This window comes from Acanthaster planci, linkage group LG20 (assembly GCF_054643075.1).
Source record: "Acanthaster planci isolate LZ-2023a linkage group LG20, COTS_SCS, whole genome shotgun sequence".
NCBI classification, from domain to species: domain Eukaryota; kingdom Metazoa; phylum Echinodermata; class Asteroidea; order Valvatida; family Acanthasteridae; genus Acanthaster; species Acanthaster planci.
In genome coordinates, this window is record NC_141796.1 from 9,119,008 (window position 1) to 9,137,048 (window position 18,041).

Below are 18,041 nucleotides of genomic sequence, written 5' to 3' on the forward strand. Positions count from 1 at the left end.
AGGTAAAAGACTGAAATCCTTACAATCATAGAGAGCGACTACTCCACTCGTGAAATCAACTCTCTAAAACTGGATGAAATTCACTTCAAAAGAGTAAAAAGCACTCAAAAGTGGAGCCATGTTAAAGAGACATCCCTTTCTCGAGTTGTCCTAAGTAGTACTCCTTGGCTGAGTGGAACGTGGATTTATTAGAGACTCATCCTTTTGAGAGTAAGATATTCACACTTCTACCTTTAAAGAGAAATCATGACACAAGAAAATCATTGCACTATAGGGAAATATTTCAGTTACGGTGTGTGGCACTATAGAGCGTCCGTGTATATTGAGCTTGCGTGCCTTATACCGTGGCTGTACTGATCTCTCAACTGCATAATAATATTTATCCATCGATCCATCCTCGCGCGCACAGTCAGTACGGCCGTGTCCGAATAACTCCACTGCGGCTATCTGAAGTGATTGCAGCCTGCGTAGACTTGTGTGCATTTCGAAGCCCTGGTCCTTTACAGACACGACCATAGGAAAGCATTATATATTGCACTGTATATTATAATTATTGCGTGCTTTGAAGGGGAATACGGAGCACAGAGGGGTGCGCCATTTTCCCATCGATTTCTTCCCTTGTGCGTTGACCACGAAGCTAAACAGATTAGTGTTTTTCGGCGTTTCTGGCGTTGAGCACTGAAGCGCCATGCACATAGCCAGGCAGCCAGGCTTGTGTAGCTCCTCGCAATCGGTAATTTATGAGGGCTGATCGCTCCATCACCTGAGAACAACGTACTGGAGTGTCATGGCAGCGGGACTCGCTATGTTAGGCAGGTGGACTGGCTGGCTGGTTACGTTCGCCACGATGGTCCAGTTCTTCCTCCTGTTTGGGCCACTGTACAATTACAGCATCTTGTTTGTCAGTTTCCGGGAAGAATTCGAGACGAGCGCCGCACTGACAGGTGGGTATAGTCTTAAGAACTGGTGCATCGAAACCATCGGTGGGTGCGCTGGCTGAACTAAATCAATTGAAAACTGGTGCAAACACAAAGTTCATCCGGGCTCTACAACAGGCAAGCCGGCATTGACCGGAGTTTCTCAAACAAAAATGAAATTATTGTCTTGACCAAGTCTTTTCACTTCATTTCAATTTTTTTTTGGTGGGTTAGCCACTTACATTTTTAATTATTCACGCAAAACAAACCCACCCCTCGATAAGTGATAGTTCCCAAGCCTACTAGCAGCCATTTTTCAAGTGGCTTCCCTCTACTTTCTGGGAGACTGCATGAGGACCGATTTATATCCACAATATTATCAATTCTGCACTCGGATGGAAGCCCCTAAGCAAGCCCAGGGAGTTGATCCTGGCCCAATAAGTTTCCCCAACCCCTTCAATTTTACAGCCAAACAATATACCTTTTCAAAAGAAATTTTCGGGGTGGACTCTTTTAATATGCGAGTGAGCTCAGTAGAAGTTTTCACTCTAATGAGTTCATTGCAACTTGCATGCTAATCAGTGATGGTCTTGTACCGCAGTTCACTATAGCGGATATGTTTAGGTATTGAAAGGGCTGTTGGAATGCAGTCAGCCTTTCCCTGCATGATCAGTAGCTTTTATCATTCCGTACCCCCGACATTCTGTGCCGAGCAGCTGACAGTTTTTCTTCCCACCCTTGACTGTTGTTTTTCTCTTTTGAATGTTTGTGAACATAAACGGTATGGCTTTCTCCTTGAGGGGTTCTGACTTGTTGATGTTGTACTTTTGCTCGTGTGACGGGTGATTCACAGTAGTGCGCCTCTAAGAGTTTGCGACGCGTTGGCCAGTCACAACACGCAAAATCTGTCGACCCTCTTCCAAAGGCGCATTATATTAGTCGACAGATTTCGTGCATTGTGATTTGCCAACTCGCTGCAAACTTTTGAAGGCGCACTACTGTGAAACCTCCATATTCGCTGTAAAAATAATGTCTTAATTAAAAAGTAAGTCATTACTAAATTTTGCTCCCCTTTGTGAAAACAGCACAACGTAGTGGACTTGATTTCCCTTATCCGCCTCGACTAGAAGTACCCCCCTCAACGGTTGAAAAAAGCCAGGTGGTCCGCAGTACTCCATCGATCGCCATCTTGTTTTGTTGAAACACATGAGAAAATAACGCTATCTTATGTTTGACATTCCAACGTGTTCTCTTTTAAAATCATTGGCATTCATCTAAGTTTACGCTGCATCCTGACTCATGCAGAGCAATGGTCCATTCTATCTCCGCTGACGAGATGACTTTTAGTCTCCTCGTGAGAATAAAAAATACACAGAGAACGAATGTTGTTTCAAATGTTTGTTTACAATTGCTAAGAAACTATAGGCTAAAGGGAAAGCAACATTTTTCTTTGAAATTTGTCAAAACTTCACAAGATTTCAAAAGATGCTCCAAAATAAAATCTGTTCTAAGGAACAACAAATGCAGTCCCATTTGTTTCAATCAGTTAATAGTCACGTTATTTCTGATGAAACTCTATTCACTATCGATTCCCAAAGTTTCTCAACTTTCAAAGACTGATCACATCCAAGCATGGAAAAACCAAGGCGTTAACAATATAAAAATGAAGAAATTAGAACAGATTTCAGCCTATTACTACAGTGTAATTGGAAAAAAAAATAGTCAGGTAAAGCACACAATTAGCGAGTCAACCCGAGTTATCACAAAGTTGACCAGGACACATGTAAATTGACAGGGTCCGACACAGAACAAAATCAGCGCAGGAAACGATCTCTCGAGGTGTATGAAAAATAAACGGAAAAAAGTGGACCCAACAAAAATGATGATGGACACATGGGGAAAATAAACAGAAATCGCTCTGGGAGCTGTAGGATCCGGTTCCCCGTCTGGATTTTTTAATGTTCAAAGATCATGGCTTTGGGGTTTTTTATAACCAAAAAGTGAGTGTGCATTTTTTTTACATATAATTCTATGGTGTACATGTTTATTGCTGGAGTCGAATTTCAATCATTGTTCACATCGCCGTCAGCCGTGGCTCTCACAGTTTGGATCGGTCACGCACTGCGAACATTGATCTCAACCACTTGCCAAAACTGAGTCACGCCAAAGCCTACTTGCATATTCCTGGCTGTTGGCATGGAAGTGGTAGACAAAAACCTACATGTACTTGTACACAGTACGAATATGAACCCGTCTTTGCCGCCAGACTATGTACCACGTCCGGATTACGGTTGGCGGTTGGCTGCGCCTTAAAATCACACACGACCTTGGGCTTGTGGCTTCAGCCGCGATCATAGACTTGTGAGTGATTTCAAGCCGCAGCCCAGTGATTCGGACACGGCCCACGATTGTAAACTGATAAAGTGTCACCGACGGCAGTGGAGACTACCCTTACCTTAATATTTACACAATTTTCTCGGGAGTTTGAGGTACACATCAAATTAAAGCTTTTCTTCTTTGATTTTCATTTTCGGTTCAATTTTGGGTTGGTTGAGCAATACCTATCGTGGAAATTTATATCTAAGGATGGCCATCCCTAAAAAGGCTTGCAGCCCATCGCCATTTTGAAACTGATGGCAGTGATCTATTGCAAAATAGAGCCACTTAGCGGACGGTCCCATTCTGCCCAAATTTCACCGCTGGCAGTCCCGTTTGTGGCGTACGTGCACCTTTGTTTTTGTACGAACCCACCGTCTCATGAGCCAGAGCATGCCCTGATGAAATCAAATTACATGTAGTTCAATGTACTCGACCGTCCGTTGGTTCACGTCAGCGTGGGCTGTTTGAATGAAGATATCTGTCTGCACCCCCTACTGGTGGCATTGTCGATCGAGTGAGGTTGAATCAATAACCTGGCTTGGCAGAGTTCAACCAGGTTTCGCTCTGTAAAACATGTAAAGCATAAGCATGTGCGCATGTCAGTCTGACAACTCATGGGGCTGTTTTGTTTTTCTTTTTCTTTTTTGTTGAGTTCCTGCCAGTTTGCGTGTTGCTCTCGGTTATTTGAGTCAATTTCAACTACAGGATGTTTTAATCGTTAGCACGAAGTTTCAGATACAGTTTAGCTGTAGGCCTGTAGTCACTCCGTCTTATCAGTCTTAAACCAAAATGTTGGTTCCGTTCTACTTGTATGGTTCAATGTACATGTACGGGTATTGTACCCTTTCGATTCGCTGCTTTCTGCGCTTGGGTAGTCTGAAGAACCAGATCTCTTTGTCTTTGGAATTTGCACTTTGTCTTGTACAACCCCCAACACAACCACTAGATACCATTTCTTTCGGTAGTACTCCAAGCTACGACCAAGTTCAATGGTAGCCTAAGCTATGTAGGCCTACGTACAGTATACGTTTACATATACACTGAAAAGGGGTGCGTGATTTTACAAATGCACATGTTGGCTCCAAGAACACTAACGATGTAGTTTATACTACTTATGATGGAAGGGGGCCACACTAAAAAATGCACACAGGAAAAATTAAGATTTTAAAATTTTTAACAAAGCAATAAAAATTCCACTTAAATTAGAACTCTCAGTTGATAGAGCTCTGGTACGGTGTTCCAGAGGTCGCAGGTTCAAATCCCGCTCCAAACAATTTCTTTGTTCGTCTTTATAATAAATTAAAACTGATCACACTTCTTGCCGCCAAGGCCATTTGTGCACATGCGTGCATAATTATGAATTTATTGATGAAAAGGTTTATTTGGTGAGCACGGATTGGGAGTACAGTTGAGACTGGTTCCCTCCACAAAATTTAATGGACAGGTTGGGAAACCGTGTACAATTTCACTCTCTGTGCAACTGAGAATGGCCGACCAAAGTGGCTGATTATGCGTAAATGCACATGGACAATTAGCTCTCAACATCTGCACGCTGTACTGCACGCATAATGAACAGCCATTTTTGGTTCCAAAGTCTGAAGTTGGCGCTACTCAAATTATAGGATACAACTCTGATCCAGATGATAGTTCAGTGGTTCGACCAGGGAAAATGGAGACACATTTGGTACATCGATTTTCCTTCTTGTTGTCTCCAGGTTGGTTGGGATCTGTGGCCAACGGCCTTATCAGCTTCTTTAGCCCTGTAGGTGGAGTGTTGCTGAGATGGCTCAGTCACCGGACCGTCTGCCTGTTGGGGGTGGCGGTCTACAGCGCAGGCGCACTGGCAACCTCCTTCGTACCGAACATCTACTGGGCCTTCCTGTCTATGGGCGTCATGATGTCATTCGGGGCTGGCGCCTCCATGCACTGTGGGATTTGTTTGCTTTTCCAGTGGTATCCTGGCAAGAACAACGCCCGAGCTACGTGCCTGGCGCTTCTTGGAACCTCAATAGGTGAGGACATTAAGGTTTCAGTTCCGGAACGAAAGTTTGGCTTGTCCAAACTGCCCTTACGTGGGGCTTGCACGTGGCTCGAGGCCTTAGCAGAATTTTGTTGTTAAGGAAATGCAGGCGTCGCAAAGCATTGTGGGCTACTTTGTTAGTTCAATCACTGCACGCACAATTGCGTAAGGGTCGTGACTCACGCAAAAATATTAGGCCTATACCTGCGTGATTGTTCAAATAAATTCTATCCATGAGGATTCGAAGAAATTGTGTCGTGCGAGCTGAGGGCATTAAACTCACCCGAGGTCCATATCAGCAAAATGTAGGGTTATTTACAAGAAGTCGCCTTAAGATTTTTGTACATTTTTTTATCACACCAATAAAAGAAAAACATGTGCACAGGGCGTCATTCGTTGTACCTCTAATCGCCGATGATTGTGAGTATTTCTTTTAGCAGAATGAAGAATCATGAAAAGTCAGGGGAATCTCCCACTGTCTGTTACAGGGCTTCTCGCTTTTGCTCCAACTAAGACTCAACTCATCGAGAACTACGGCTGGCGCAACATGCTGAGGATTTTGAGTGGCGTGGTCTTTACTGTCGGAATGCTTGACGGAACACTGCTGATGCCCGCCTCAGCACGGCAACAGCGTCGCCCAGTGGAGGGGGGGTCGGCGTCCCCCGCGACAGGTATGCGACTGCTGGAACTGCAGCCGCGGGGCGAAGACACGGAACAGCCGCAATGTGTGGATAAGGCGACTGATCCCTTCTGCGATGAAGCAGACGGAGAGGAAGGAGGAGATTTCCTGCCCTCCGGCAAAGGAAAAGCCGACAGCGCAGAGTGTGCCGAAAAGGACGAAGACAATGTGCGAAACCTCGAGCGAGACAGGAAGGGATTCGCAGAGATAGTTCGAGACTGGGACGCCTGGTTGTTTGTTGTGTGCCAAACGTTCGCGTACATGTGCTGGAGTTTCGTCGTCGTTAACTTTGTAGGTAGAATTCAATACCTTCCATTGTGTCTTTAGTGCGAGGAATTTCAAACGCAAGTTTGGCCGGCCTGTTATCAAAAGCATAATCCGAAACTGCATGGCAGGAAATACAGAAGAGCTGACGTTTAACAAAGAGCTGGGCACTCGTTATTTCGTAATCTTTTAGTCAGTTGAAACCAAGGCCCTTTTCCAATACTCGACTTGGGCTCCGTCTCAGGCTTCGTTCCCAAAACCAATCCCTGATTGTGGGCCTGAAGCGTTAAATTAAGTTAGATTACTGTAATTTCTGGCTCTCTTGCATCTTATTTGGTGTTTTGTGGCACTATTAAACTAATTACTGTGCTTACAGCTTCAACGTCAGCTAGTTAAAAAAAACAGTTGAAGCCTGAGACGGAGCCGAAGTTGAGTATTGGAAAACGGCTCAGGGGTTGTGACCAATGTTTGATAGCGCCCTCTCTCTGTGAACGGTGTTGTGTTCGTTGTGAAACTGGGTATGTACAAAAACGTCATTCGCCATTCATGTTAGTTCGCTGCAAATAAGCCAATTTTCTGTTCCGTCGGTTTTTGTTGTTGATTTTGAACAAAGCTAGTGAGGAACAAATTGTCTTGAACAATAAAAATCGCGAGCATCCATTCTCCAAACATAACGCGACGTTGTGGTCATGAATTTATTCCTCTCTGATGAATACATTAAGTCTTCTGAGTTTCTGCAAATGAAACGTGAAAAGGGCTTATATACTAGTAACAAGCTGCTTCAAATCCTTGGTTTTTCGCTGATAATGCTTTTATGCCTGCCAACTGCAGGCCAGCTTCATGAAGAGTGTGGGGTTCTCCGCCGACGACACATCCCTGGTGCTCATCGTCTTTGGCGTGGCCGAGGTGGCAGGGAAGATACTGACGGCGTTCCTGGGGGACCATCTCCCCTTCCTGCAGGTCAACGCGTTAGCGATCACCTCGGTGATTGGTGCCATCGCGGCGGGTTTCCTGACTCTCGCTAAGTCACTGGCCGATCTGATAATTCTGTCTGTCGGTGAGTTTGCCAAGTTGCAAAAATAGCCCTTGTCAATGATGGGCACCAAGTTTCCTTTTGATCTTATGCACTTTTCCATTCGCATTTGGTGATCCGTGTGTGTTAACTGGTATTATGTGCACTTCTAAAATGGTTCCCAAACCTTGTCTTCGTTTCCTTTGTGTAGCTGAACCACACTGTGTTGCCACGCGCCATACTTTTGTATAGTTGAGTCAGGCAAAGCAAGTTCCAGTTTTCTAAGAAAAGGCTCTCACAATCGCCCAGGGCGAATTCAAGAAAAGACCAATTTTCAACTCGTTTGCCTGGTAACCAGGATATATTTTGTGCACAGGTTACCAGGGAAAACTGGCCAGCGGTTGACGAAGGGTCATCGTTCGAACTCACACACTTGACTGTGATAAAAGGGGCTTACGTCACACTAGCTGTAATGGCATAAAATCCATTTCGTTTCTTGCAGTGTCCGGTCTCATGCGTTCCACATACTACGGCATTACGTTTTCCAGTAGCTTTGAACTGTTCGGCGTCTACGGAGGAGACATTGTGGCGGCCCTGGTGATGGTGCCGTGCGGCCTGGGTAATCTCAGTGCCGCACCGCTGACAGGTAAGGGCGCCCTCCAAGTCCCGTACAATGTACGAGCAGTTTGATTAACCACATACCGGCATTGTACATTCTGCATGGTATCCTTGCGTCCTAAGCCTTGCTGTAGCAGCTGTTGTTCATGTAGCGACTTTCCACCAAAAGGGATCTCGTTGCTGCACGTACAAAACATGCCATGTCGTGTGCCTGCACTGAACGGAAAGGTACAGTAAGCGGAATGAACCGCCTCCTCGTCAAAATAGTGCGGATAGGACCCACTGCGAGAACCGTTGGTCGTCATTTCTGACCTCGTGCGTACATGTGAATGAGGATTACAAAAGCTGAAAGCGTATACGGGAAGAGGTTATTGAAGAGTTCTATGTGACTGACACGCAGATCCTTGTCATTTGGTTGGTGCATCTGACATCACGTGACAATCATTATTGCTGCCATTTAATTATGCCAGGGGTTCAGACAGTCCCATTCGCCCAAATGAGATTTACTGTTAAACAGTTAGCATCATCCTTATTCCTACGGCTTTGAACAGTCGACAGTCACTGACTTTGAATAGCAGAGCGTTAAAGATAAAAAAACCTTGGAAGAATTGTGACCCGATTCGTGCTACCTGACAAGCACACACAATAATGACGGCTACGTCAACAGAATTTGCCAAAGTTAGCGTCTGTTTTGGACACTTATTAAAACGACGTCATCCATACAGCGGACTCGGATATATGTTGCAGTTAGGCACCATTTCAAAATTCTTATCGGGTAGGTGTCGGACAGAAAGGTCCGACCGATACATTTATTGTCGGTTGGCTATCAGGTGAAGTGTTCTCAAGAGGCCAATTCTACCTGATAAATGCCTTTACACTGCATTCCTCCCCAGCCTATGTGGTTTCAGTGGAGCAACACCCCCTCCATTATTCACTCAACACTCAAGTCATCGGTAGGGTGGCCCTGTCCTATAGTCAACCGATAGGAATTCTTAAATCGTTAAATAATACCTTGGTGTTGAAATAACTGCAAACTAGAGTCCTTTATTTTATAATATTTTATTTCTTGTATTCAGGTACAGAATATAGTAAATAAATTTGTCATTTTTTCTATTGTGAAAGCACTTATTTTTGTCCGAAAATACATTGCAATATATATATATATACACTGTAGCAGCTTTAAAGAACGGGTAAAGTAAAGAAATTTCATGGGTCTGGTTAGCCAGTACATGAAATAACCGATGTTTCCAAAATTGATAGTATGAATTCAAAGAGTTGGAAGGTTAGGACTAAGTTGGTTGCCGAGTCCATTGTATCATTGTTATTGTTTTGAGGTGAATGTAAGGTCTTTTCATGGTTCTAATGAGGAAATGTTAAAAGTGGATGTAATTAGTTCTTAAATGATGCCTTACATAAAAAAAAATTGACTGGCTTTAAATAGTGAGACGGAAAGAAAATTATGGCTCGTTAAAATCCAGACTTTTCGCCTTGTGAAATCGAAAAGTCCACATAATTTATATTGGACTTTTCCATGTCGCAAGGAGCCGCTCAATATGAAGATTGTTTCCCTTGGTTAGGTGCACTGTTTGACGCGTCTGGTAACTACACCCTCAGCTTGTTAGTCTTGGTCGGTCTGTTCGCCTTATCCACCGTCTGCGTCCTAGCCATCACGATCAGGAGAAAGGTGATGTCGCCTTCCACCTTTGAGAAGAGGTACAGGTGGGGTCGAAAGAGACAACTCGAACAGGACGTGAAAACTGAAGAGAAACTTCCGCCGACGAGAGAGACGAAAAATGGAGTTTGCATGGTGACCGAGACTTAGAGACTATAAGCCAAATCGTTAAACAGTACCTTGGTGTTGAAATAACTGCAAACTAGAGTCCTTTATTTTATAATATTTATTTCTTGTATTCAGGTACAGAATATAGTAAATAAATTTGTCATTTTTTCTATTGTGAAAGCATTTTATTTTTGTCCGAAAGTACATTGCAATATATACACTGTAGCAGCTTTAAAGAACACGAGTAAAGTAAAGAAATTTCATGGGTCTGGTTAGCCAATACATGAAATAACCGATGTTTCCAAAATTGATAGTCTGAATTCAAAGAGTTGGAAGGTTAGGACCAAGTTGCTTGCCGAGTCCATTGTATCATTGTTATTGTTTTGAGGTGAATATAAGGTCTTTTCATGGTTCTAATGAGGAAATGTTAAAAGTGGATGTAATTAGTGAGGCAGGTTACCCTTATTGCCTATACAGTAGTTGATCTTGGAATTGATTAAGTAAATTTTTTTCACAATCTAAAAAGGGCTTCATGGAATTTTTGGACTGGAATTCTTCAACTGTTCGTAAATTCCCCATACCAAAGGGTGAATTTGCCCATAGTTTAAGTCGGGCGCCGTGAAGATCACGGAATACTCCTATAGTTTTGAATAGGATCTGGTGGTCTATACGTTTATATTCTGTGGTCAGAACGCATCAAAGCAGTATGTAGCCGCGTATAATTTTGTCTCTGTACTGGGGCCAGGAAGGAACACATCCCACGCAATCAAATGTTCCAGCACTAGTTTGATTGCGTAAGGCATGGTGGGAACCAACATGGAGCGGCAAAATTGTACCCATGCATGGAACGAGGTTGATCGATCAGTTATTCCAAAGCTGGTTCGCTCTATCCATTACGCAGGTTCTGGCGTCCGTGAACCAGCGTCGGATCACTGATTGCGATCCGGATCCTCGTGGAACAAATAGGCCCACTGTGTATTTTGTGTAACAATTTTTAAAATGTAATCAGAGATACGAGACATGTAATGAGTTTTTATAATGTAAAAATACATTGATGCCGTTAGTACAGAGGGGTAAATAAATTAACTGTCAAGTGACATGCCTTCTTGAATCTGTATACATGTATCTTCCAGTTGAATAAGATCATCACCAACAAATAGGACATTGTGCCGGAATACGGGCGATTCACAATAGTGCGCCACCAAGAGTTTGCAACGCCTTGGCCAATCACAACGCGCGAAATCTGTGGACCCTTTCTAAACGCGCACTGTCATTTGCCAACGCGTTGCAATCTCTTGGTGGCGCACATTTGTGAAACGCCCGTATTCCCACCGTTCATGCATCACGTACGCTGTGCCCTCGAGGTGACGGCAGAGCGTGACGCAATTTTGTCGTCTACAGTGTACCATACATACGAAATGTTTTTGCAATCGTGACAAATCTGTTTGGCAACATAATAATCTGCCTCAGATTTACGGTGGATGCAATAAAATATGAAATAGGTCCCACGTGGACATATACAGACAGAAATCCACATTATATCTGGCTGACCGTTTACCTGCAAGTAGTTGTATACACAAGATGGTTATTTCAGTAACCAAAGAGTGTTTAAATTATAATCTGGCCTCCACTTTATAGACCTACTGGAGTTAATGAAATTTTACACTCCAGGATGCATACTGTTTGTTATTCATTTTGTACGTTTATGAAGGTATTATCCGGTTCGTAAGTGACTTCGTCACAAAGGCAGACGCGCCATGGTTTGCATGCTCCCATTGGACGATCGCTGAAGTTGCGCGTTGACTTCCGGTTCCATGGTTCCATGTAAACGGTGATCAATGCATGTAACTCTGTGTGCACTACACGTGTGCAGTGGGCGTGGTTTAAACTGAAGTGACGTCACACTTACGAACCGGATAACAATGCTTATAACTTTTAGCATTTTAATAATACGGTAGCCGGTATATACACCGTCGACTTTTTTATTTCTCCCCCAAGAAACCCCACTGAAAGTGAAGTCTCGATTTAAGAAGGCAACTTTGTGGTGCACTTTTCGCAGAATGTACGAGATAAAATACCTTGAGTATCATACTTTATGAAAGATTGGCCTCTGACGTAAACTTAAAACCGTTATAAGCAAACAAAATGGCGGAAAGGTATGTGAACAGACAATCTAACGACTTGTGACTTTGAGGGTGCACCCCACGGACGTATATAAAACAAATCTGGATTCGCAATGCCCTTAATCAGCTTATAGAGACCATTGAATTCACTAACGGCCATTTTACAAAGCTTGCCCGCCTTTGTTCTCCCTGCTGGCGTCAATAGAAGCGAGCCAATCCGCGCATTTGTATTTGGCTTAGTAAAATGGCCGCTGGTTGGCTTCTATCTCGTACAAAGGCTTTGCAAGTTCAGGGTTTTTTTTTTTTTAAATATATCCGTGGTGCACCCCCGTCCGCCGAGCTCGTTAATAAAACTTTATGCACTCAAAACATTACGTTAGAGAACCCTGCCAGTCATAGAATGAAGGAAATTGTAGAAATATGGCACTGAACCTCTGGCCCAGGCTCGGGGCTTCCAATTCTGAGCAATTTTGGATGCAATCGGGTCCAAAAGTGCCTCTATTTAGCAATTTTAAAGAGATATGCATTTTCAAAATGGCTACTTTTCCGGGCAGTAAAACTTCTTTCAGTTTAGGCGCGATCAGCTTTGGGTGAGTTTTTCCAAAAATTCATTGGTCAACTAACTGAAAATTGAAAGGAAAATGAAAGAGGACTTGTGGAACATAAATATTTAGTCCAGCCTAGACACCTGTGAGAGTTGCGCGTATTTGTAACATACTTTTGAAATTATAAGGATTTATTATGGGTGTCTATGGGAATTTACTTATAGGAATGCACCCTTAAGCACTCCTTCGTGCGCACAACACCACCGTTATTTATCAAAGACAAAGTCTTGCATCGCTAATGCTGGAGGTATTATGTAATCCAGTGTTATGTTAATATAATTTCTCCCTTGATATGTCGCCAACCGTAGAAGGTATCGAACCTTTGTGGCACGCAGGGCACTAGTCTGCCGTATTTGCATTAATCTTCTACAGCAACAACACCAACATCCATTGAACCAGGGCGGTAGAAATCGAGCTCTGAACTGAAGTTTCACGTGCCTCTGTAATTTAGTGTAAATGGCCCGTGCGTGGAAGGCAGATGTTATTGATGATTAATGGCTTCATGGGGTCCCGGGGAAGCTTTAGCGGGCGGATGGCGAAAATTAACCAGGCTTCAGGAACGGTTATTGGACTGCACCAACTTAACATGCGAAAAGAGCTTAGAACCTTCGCAAGCCGCAGGCTCCCCCCCCCACACACCCCCAGCGCGTTGGATCGGATACACACCAGCGGGTGCTTTCAAGTTGAACGGAGGCCCAATAGATCGGAGCGCGGCGGGGTGATTTCCCGGCTCTGGCTCTCGCGTACGGCTGTCATGGCAGCGGGACTCGCCGTGTTGGGAAGATGGGCCGGCTGGCTGGTCACATTCGCCACGATGGTCCAGTTCGCTCTTCTCTATGGGCCGCTGTACAATTACAGCATTTTGTTTGTCAGTTTTCAGGAAGAATTCGAGACCAGCGCTGCACTGACAGGTGAGAGTATTAGTAAGTGAAACCGTTGTATTCATAGGGAAAAGACCACATTGGGTACTGTAATATTCTCCACATTCTCCAACTCCTCTACTCCTGTATCAAAAGAGGGTTTGCATGACTGCCATCTTGAAGGCCAAAGCTTTTTTTCCACAGGATATGTGCAAAGGAGCATGCAACTAAAGAACTGCCCCAAAAGATGGCCGCCATGCATGCAAAGCCTCTATATAGGTATTGCGAAAAGCTTCGTACAAATTTCGCCACACAGGGTCCACTGCCGCGTAGCCAGAGTTTGTTTTCCTATGACGAGGCATTCATTTTCCTGTGTGAAATCACAGAACTAAATCAGAAAGATAGAAAGACAAAAAGCCAATAAGGAAATGAAACTATAACATTATGCAGTGTGCCCACTATTTTCAATGTCTTGGTCGTGCGTTTATAACTATGACATCGTGTTCACCCAGTCAGGTGTCGCTTGTGTGGTTTGTGTAATCCAATTTCCGTTCCGATTTAGCTTCTGTCATTATCCTGATTCATCTCCTAGATTCTCCATTCTGTTCCATTCTGTCAAAATATTTTATCTGTTTTTTAATTATTGTTGGAATGTAATTATTTGAACTTTTAATTTGCCGCCGGTTTCTATTTTTGTGTGTGTACTGTGTTTCTTTTTTTGTTTGTTTTGTAGCACAGTTTTCTGGTTGCGTCATTTGGCCCTGAATCATTTTCCTTGGCTGAAATTTCGACTGAATGTCCCTAACATAAAACACTTCATTTTGGCACAGAAATGTACATTTGAAAATTCCTCAGTTTTGAGTAAATTCCAAAATATTAGTTTCGGCAGAATGTTGAAGGTTACCCGTTTAAGTACCCCACAAGTCCAACGAGTGTTCCTTGTGAGGTACTTCCATTGTTCTGCTACCCTTTAACGCACCATAAACACCCGCATGAACTACACACATCAACACTGGATGACTATTGTTGCGCTTTCAATATCATAATACATAAACGCCGGTGCTGGCATACCCTGTTGACTGGTCCCCTGTGGAAAGGTCGCCGTATATAGGCACCGGTTGCTAGCTGCGGTTTGATGTGGGCGATTAGTCCTGTCAGTTTGTGCTGATTAACTGAAGTTTTGTCAGGCCAATAGCAATGCTTTGGCAATAGCAATGTCCATGTGCGGCACATTTTGTCTAGCATAGAAAACATGGCCATCACCATTTCATTGTGCACGCTCGAGAAAAGGTTGAAATAACTGGTGTTCCTTTCACGAGCGCTTCTTTGGCTCCTTTGGTCTGGAATTGAATTTCGCTGGTCGGTCTGTCGTTTGTTTGTTGGGGTGTTGAGGAATTTGTTTTTTTACTGTCCACTTTCGTCTGCTGTCTCCAGGCTGGTTGGGATCTATGGTCAACGGCCTCATCAGCTTCTTTAGCCCGTTGGGTGGAGTGTTGCTGAGAGGGCTCAGTCACCGGGCCGTCTGCCTGCTGGCGGTGGCGGTCTACAGCGCAGGCGCACTGGCCACCTCCTTCGTACCGAACATCTACTGGGCCTTTCTGTCTATGGGCGTCATGATGTCATTCGGGGCCGGCACCTCTATGCACTCCGGCATCTGTCTGCTTTTCCAATGGCATCCAGGCAAGAACAACGCCCGTGCTACGTGCCTGGCGCTTCTTGGTACCTCCATAGGTAAGGACCACGGCTGTCCTTGTAAAATAGTTCTTGATATCTTTTTGGTGAAAACGAGCTTTACAAAGCACTGAAGCTGCTTGCTGGTTCCTAATCTCACCACTGGAATGTGTAGAGGGAACCAGTCTCGACCAAACCTTTAACTGATATTAAAAATAAAAATTCGAACTGGGGGCCTTCGCGTGAGGGGCGAACATGTTTACTGTTACACCACGGAATCCAGCAGTTGTTTTAGTTTGTAAAGTAATAGAAATATGCCTTCTTGTCTTTGGGGATTTTCACAACTGAAGAGGACATCTGTCAGAAGAACGAGACCGATTCCAGTGATGTCAGATTGGCTCATTGTTGCCCAAAATGCACACAAAAGAAGGGAGAAACTCTCAGAAACTTGGACTTTTGTTGTAGCAGTTCGTCACAATCTATGGTATGCCTTATTTCCCTTAAAAGAACCTGAGCAATTTTTGTGCGGTTATTTATTTTTATTGATGAATACGATAAATCTCTCACCCACTACTTCTTGCAGGACTTCTCTCGTTTGCTCCATTAAAGACTGAACTCATTGGGAACTACGGCTGGCGTAACATGCTGAGGAGTTTGAGCGGAGGGGTCTTTGTGATCGGAATGCTGGACGGAATTTTCCTGTTGCCCCCGCCGGCACGGCAACAGCGTCCCGCTTCAGTCACACGTCGAGTCGAAGGAAAGCTGCAAGAGGGAGTCGTGGACGTGCAGCAGCGGATGGGCAAGGCGACGAACGCCATTTGCGAAGTAATAGACGGACGGAAGACCGAAGTACCGCGATCCGGCAAAGGAACAGCCGAAGCGGGAGCCCAGCCCCTGAAGGACGCCAGAGATGGCCAAGACGATGCCCGAAATCTCGAGCAAGACAAGAAGGGATTAGCAGAGATGATCGGAGACTGGGACGCCTGGTTCTTTGCCGTGTCCGTCACGTGTAGTACCATGTGCTGGACCTTTGTCGTTGTTAACTTTGTACGTATTTCCATCTTGGACCCTAGAGGGAAAAAAATGAAAACCGCAAAAATGTTTATCGTGGGTTTGGAATCGGGTGGTAACCATTGTGCGATAAAGTTTTAAGTCTGCACGAGCTGCATATGCAGGCAGATAATTTTGTGCTCGTTGTAAAGCAGGATGTCCTTGGCTTGCAAGCTGAAGACATGTAGGCCTACATGTACTTGCTGAGCAGCGTTGTTTTCGATGTCTAATACTGGCGATTCACAAATTAATGTGCACCTCCAAGAGTTTGCAACGGGTTGGCCAATCACAACGCGCGAAATCTATGGACCCTTTCCAAACTCTCATTGTATCCACAGATTTCGTGCATCGTGATTGGCGAACGCGTTATAAACTCTTGGTGGCGCACTATTGTAAAAGGGCTGTTTTCACGTGATCTAATAGTGGGAATACAACCAATTGTACCAATCAAAGAATTCTAACGCTCGTACCACGAAATTGTCACTGAAATAACTAAAAAGAGTCCGAAACCATGGGCAATGTTTTTAAACCCCCCCCCCTTCTGGTCATAATGTTGGTCCATAAAAATCGCCATTTTCAAGCAACAAAACAGGTGTTTTGCGGTTTCCTTCAGCCATGTTGCCTGGCTGCTGCAGCATAGAGGCAGTGAATTCTCCAGCACCTCAGTTTCAGCCTTCTGTTAATACTTAGCTGTTTCGTTCGTACACGCTTGGGTTAACTGTCTTCCTTCCCCCAGGCCAGCTTCATGAAGAATTTGGGGTTCTCCGCTGACGACGCATCCCTGGTGCTTGTCGTCTTTGGCACGTCTGAGGTGGCAGGGAAGATACTGACAGCGTTCTTGGGAGACCATCTCCCCTTCCTGCGGGTAAACGCGGTGGCGATCTCCTCAGTGATTGGTGCTATTGCAGCGGGTTTCCTGACTCTTGCTAAGTCACTGACCGATCTGATACTCCTGTCTGCTGGTGAGTTTGCTGAACAACAGAAATGTTTTACTGGCGATTACCAAAATGATAGCTGCTATCAACGGCGAATTCGAGCAATATCCATTCGTCAACTACCCATCGATTTGGCTGGATGCAAGATATATTTTGTGTACAATACCTGGCCAAAATAACTGACCAGTGGTCGACCAAAAGTAGTTGCTCGAACTTACTCTCATGTTAGACTCTTCCCTAGTTAGTCTCATCCCAAAACTGGTTGCGGAAGAGCCAGCTTCGCTTCGTTCAATCTGTATGGCAGAACCACGAATTCCTTCATGCTCACTGATTCCCATAGGCGTATTTTTTATTATCGGGCCGTCTGAGATATACCATGAACTTTCCTATGGTAAACTGATGGAAACTAATCTTCACGCCTCTTGAAAGTTCCCTTATTGAAACGCAAGGTTTTTCTTTAAAAAAAAAAGCCTCCGGGGCTACGATTATGGCATTTAGTCGAGTTTCTACAGCGTGTTGTGTAAGAAATAAATCGCTTCCCGTAGCGCGCCTGAGTCTTATAAAGCCTGAGCTAGAGAGCCATCCCACAGCGCCCTCCTTTGTACGTCCACCGGTCGACTTCTCGTCCTCAGATAGAATGGTTCCCGTCCCCTACATTGTTTCCAGACGTTTTACAGACATCCTCTGAACGTAGGAACCAGTGGCGATTATTGAATCCTGCGGGATGTGTGTTAATGAGGAAACGATTCCCGCTCAATGCACAAATCAAGCAGGAAATGATAGCATTTTTGCTTTTTCTTCTCCGTTACTGAAAATAAGTTCACCATAGATTGTTCATTTATCTGCAATTTAACAGAATAACCACTGATTTTAAATAAATTGGCTCAAAAAGATTCATCGATGATAATCATTAAAAAATTACCACACTGTGATCAACAGAGGCTTAGCAAGGATAGGCGCTTGTGTTCAATTCGTTGCCCCACTGAAAGGTTTTTCATGTTAAAGCAAAAACTTAAATGTTCAGTTTCCAAATTGACAGGGCTAATTGCATACGACCGCAGCTAGCTACAGGTCCCTATTTAAAATAGAGACGAGGACCGGTCCAGTCCTCAGTCAAAAGAAGTTCTC

General features: G+C 44.2%; 2 protein-coding genes across 2 annotated transcripts; both read left to right on the top strand.

Annotated features, from left to right (window-relative positions):
• Positions 1-189: 189 nt before the first annotated feature.
• Positions 190-10,766, top strand: LOC110975108 (monocarboxylate transporter 13-like). Its single transcript, XM_022227256.2, has 6 exons — positions 190-944; positions 5,012-5,308; positions 5,805-6,286; positions 7,091-7,316; positions 7,774-7,917; positions 9,467-10,766. The coding sequence occupies exons 1-6, from the start codon at positions 788-790 to the stop codon at positions 9,709-9,711; spliced, it is 1,551 nt and encodes a 516-aa protein (XP_022082948.2). The 5' UTR covers positions 190-787; the 3' UTR covers positions 9,712-10,766.
• Positions 10,767-13,112: 2,346 nt separating this feature from the next.
• Positions 13,113-17,774, top strand: LOC110974971 (monocarboxylate transporter 14-like). Its single transcript, XM_087130847.1, has 5 exons — positions 13,113-13,308; positions 14,692-14,988; positions 15,512-15,975; positions 16,715-16,940; positions 17,770-17,774. The coding sequence occupies exons 1-5, from the start codon at positions 13,152-13,154 to the stop codon at positions 17,772-17,774; spliced, it is 1,149 nt and encodes a 382-aa protein (XP_086986973.1). The 5' UTR covers positions 13,113-13,151.
• The last annotated feature ends 267 nt before the right edge of the window (positions 17,775-18,041 follow it).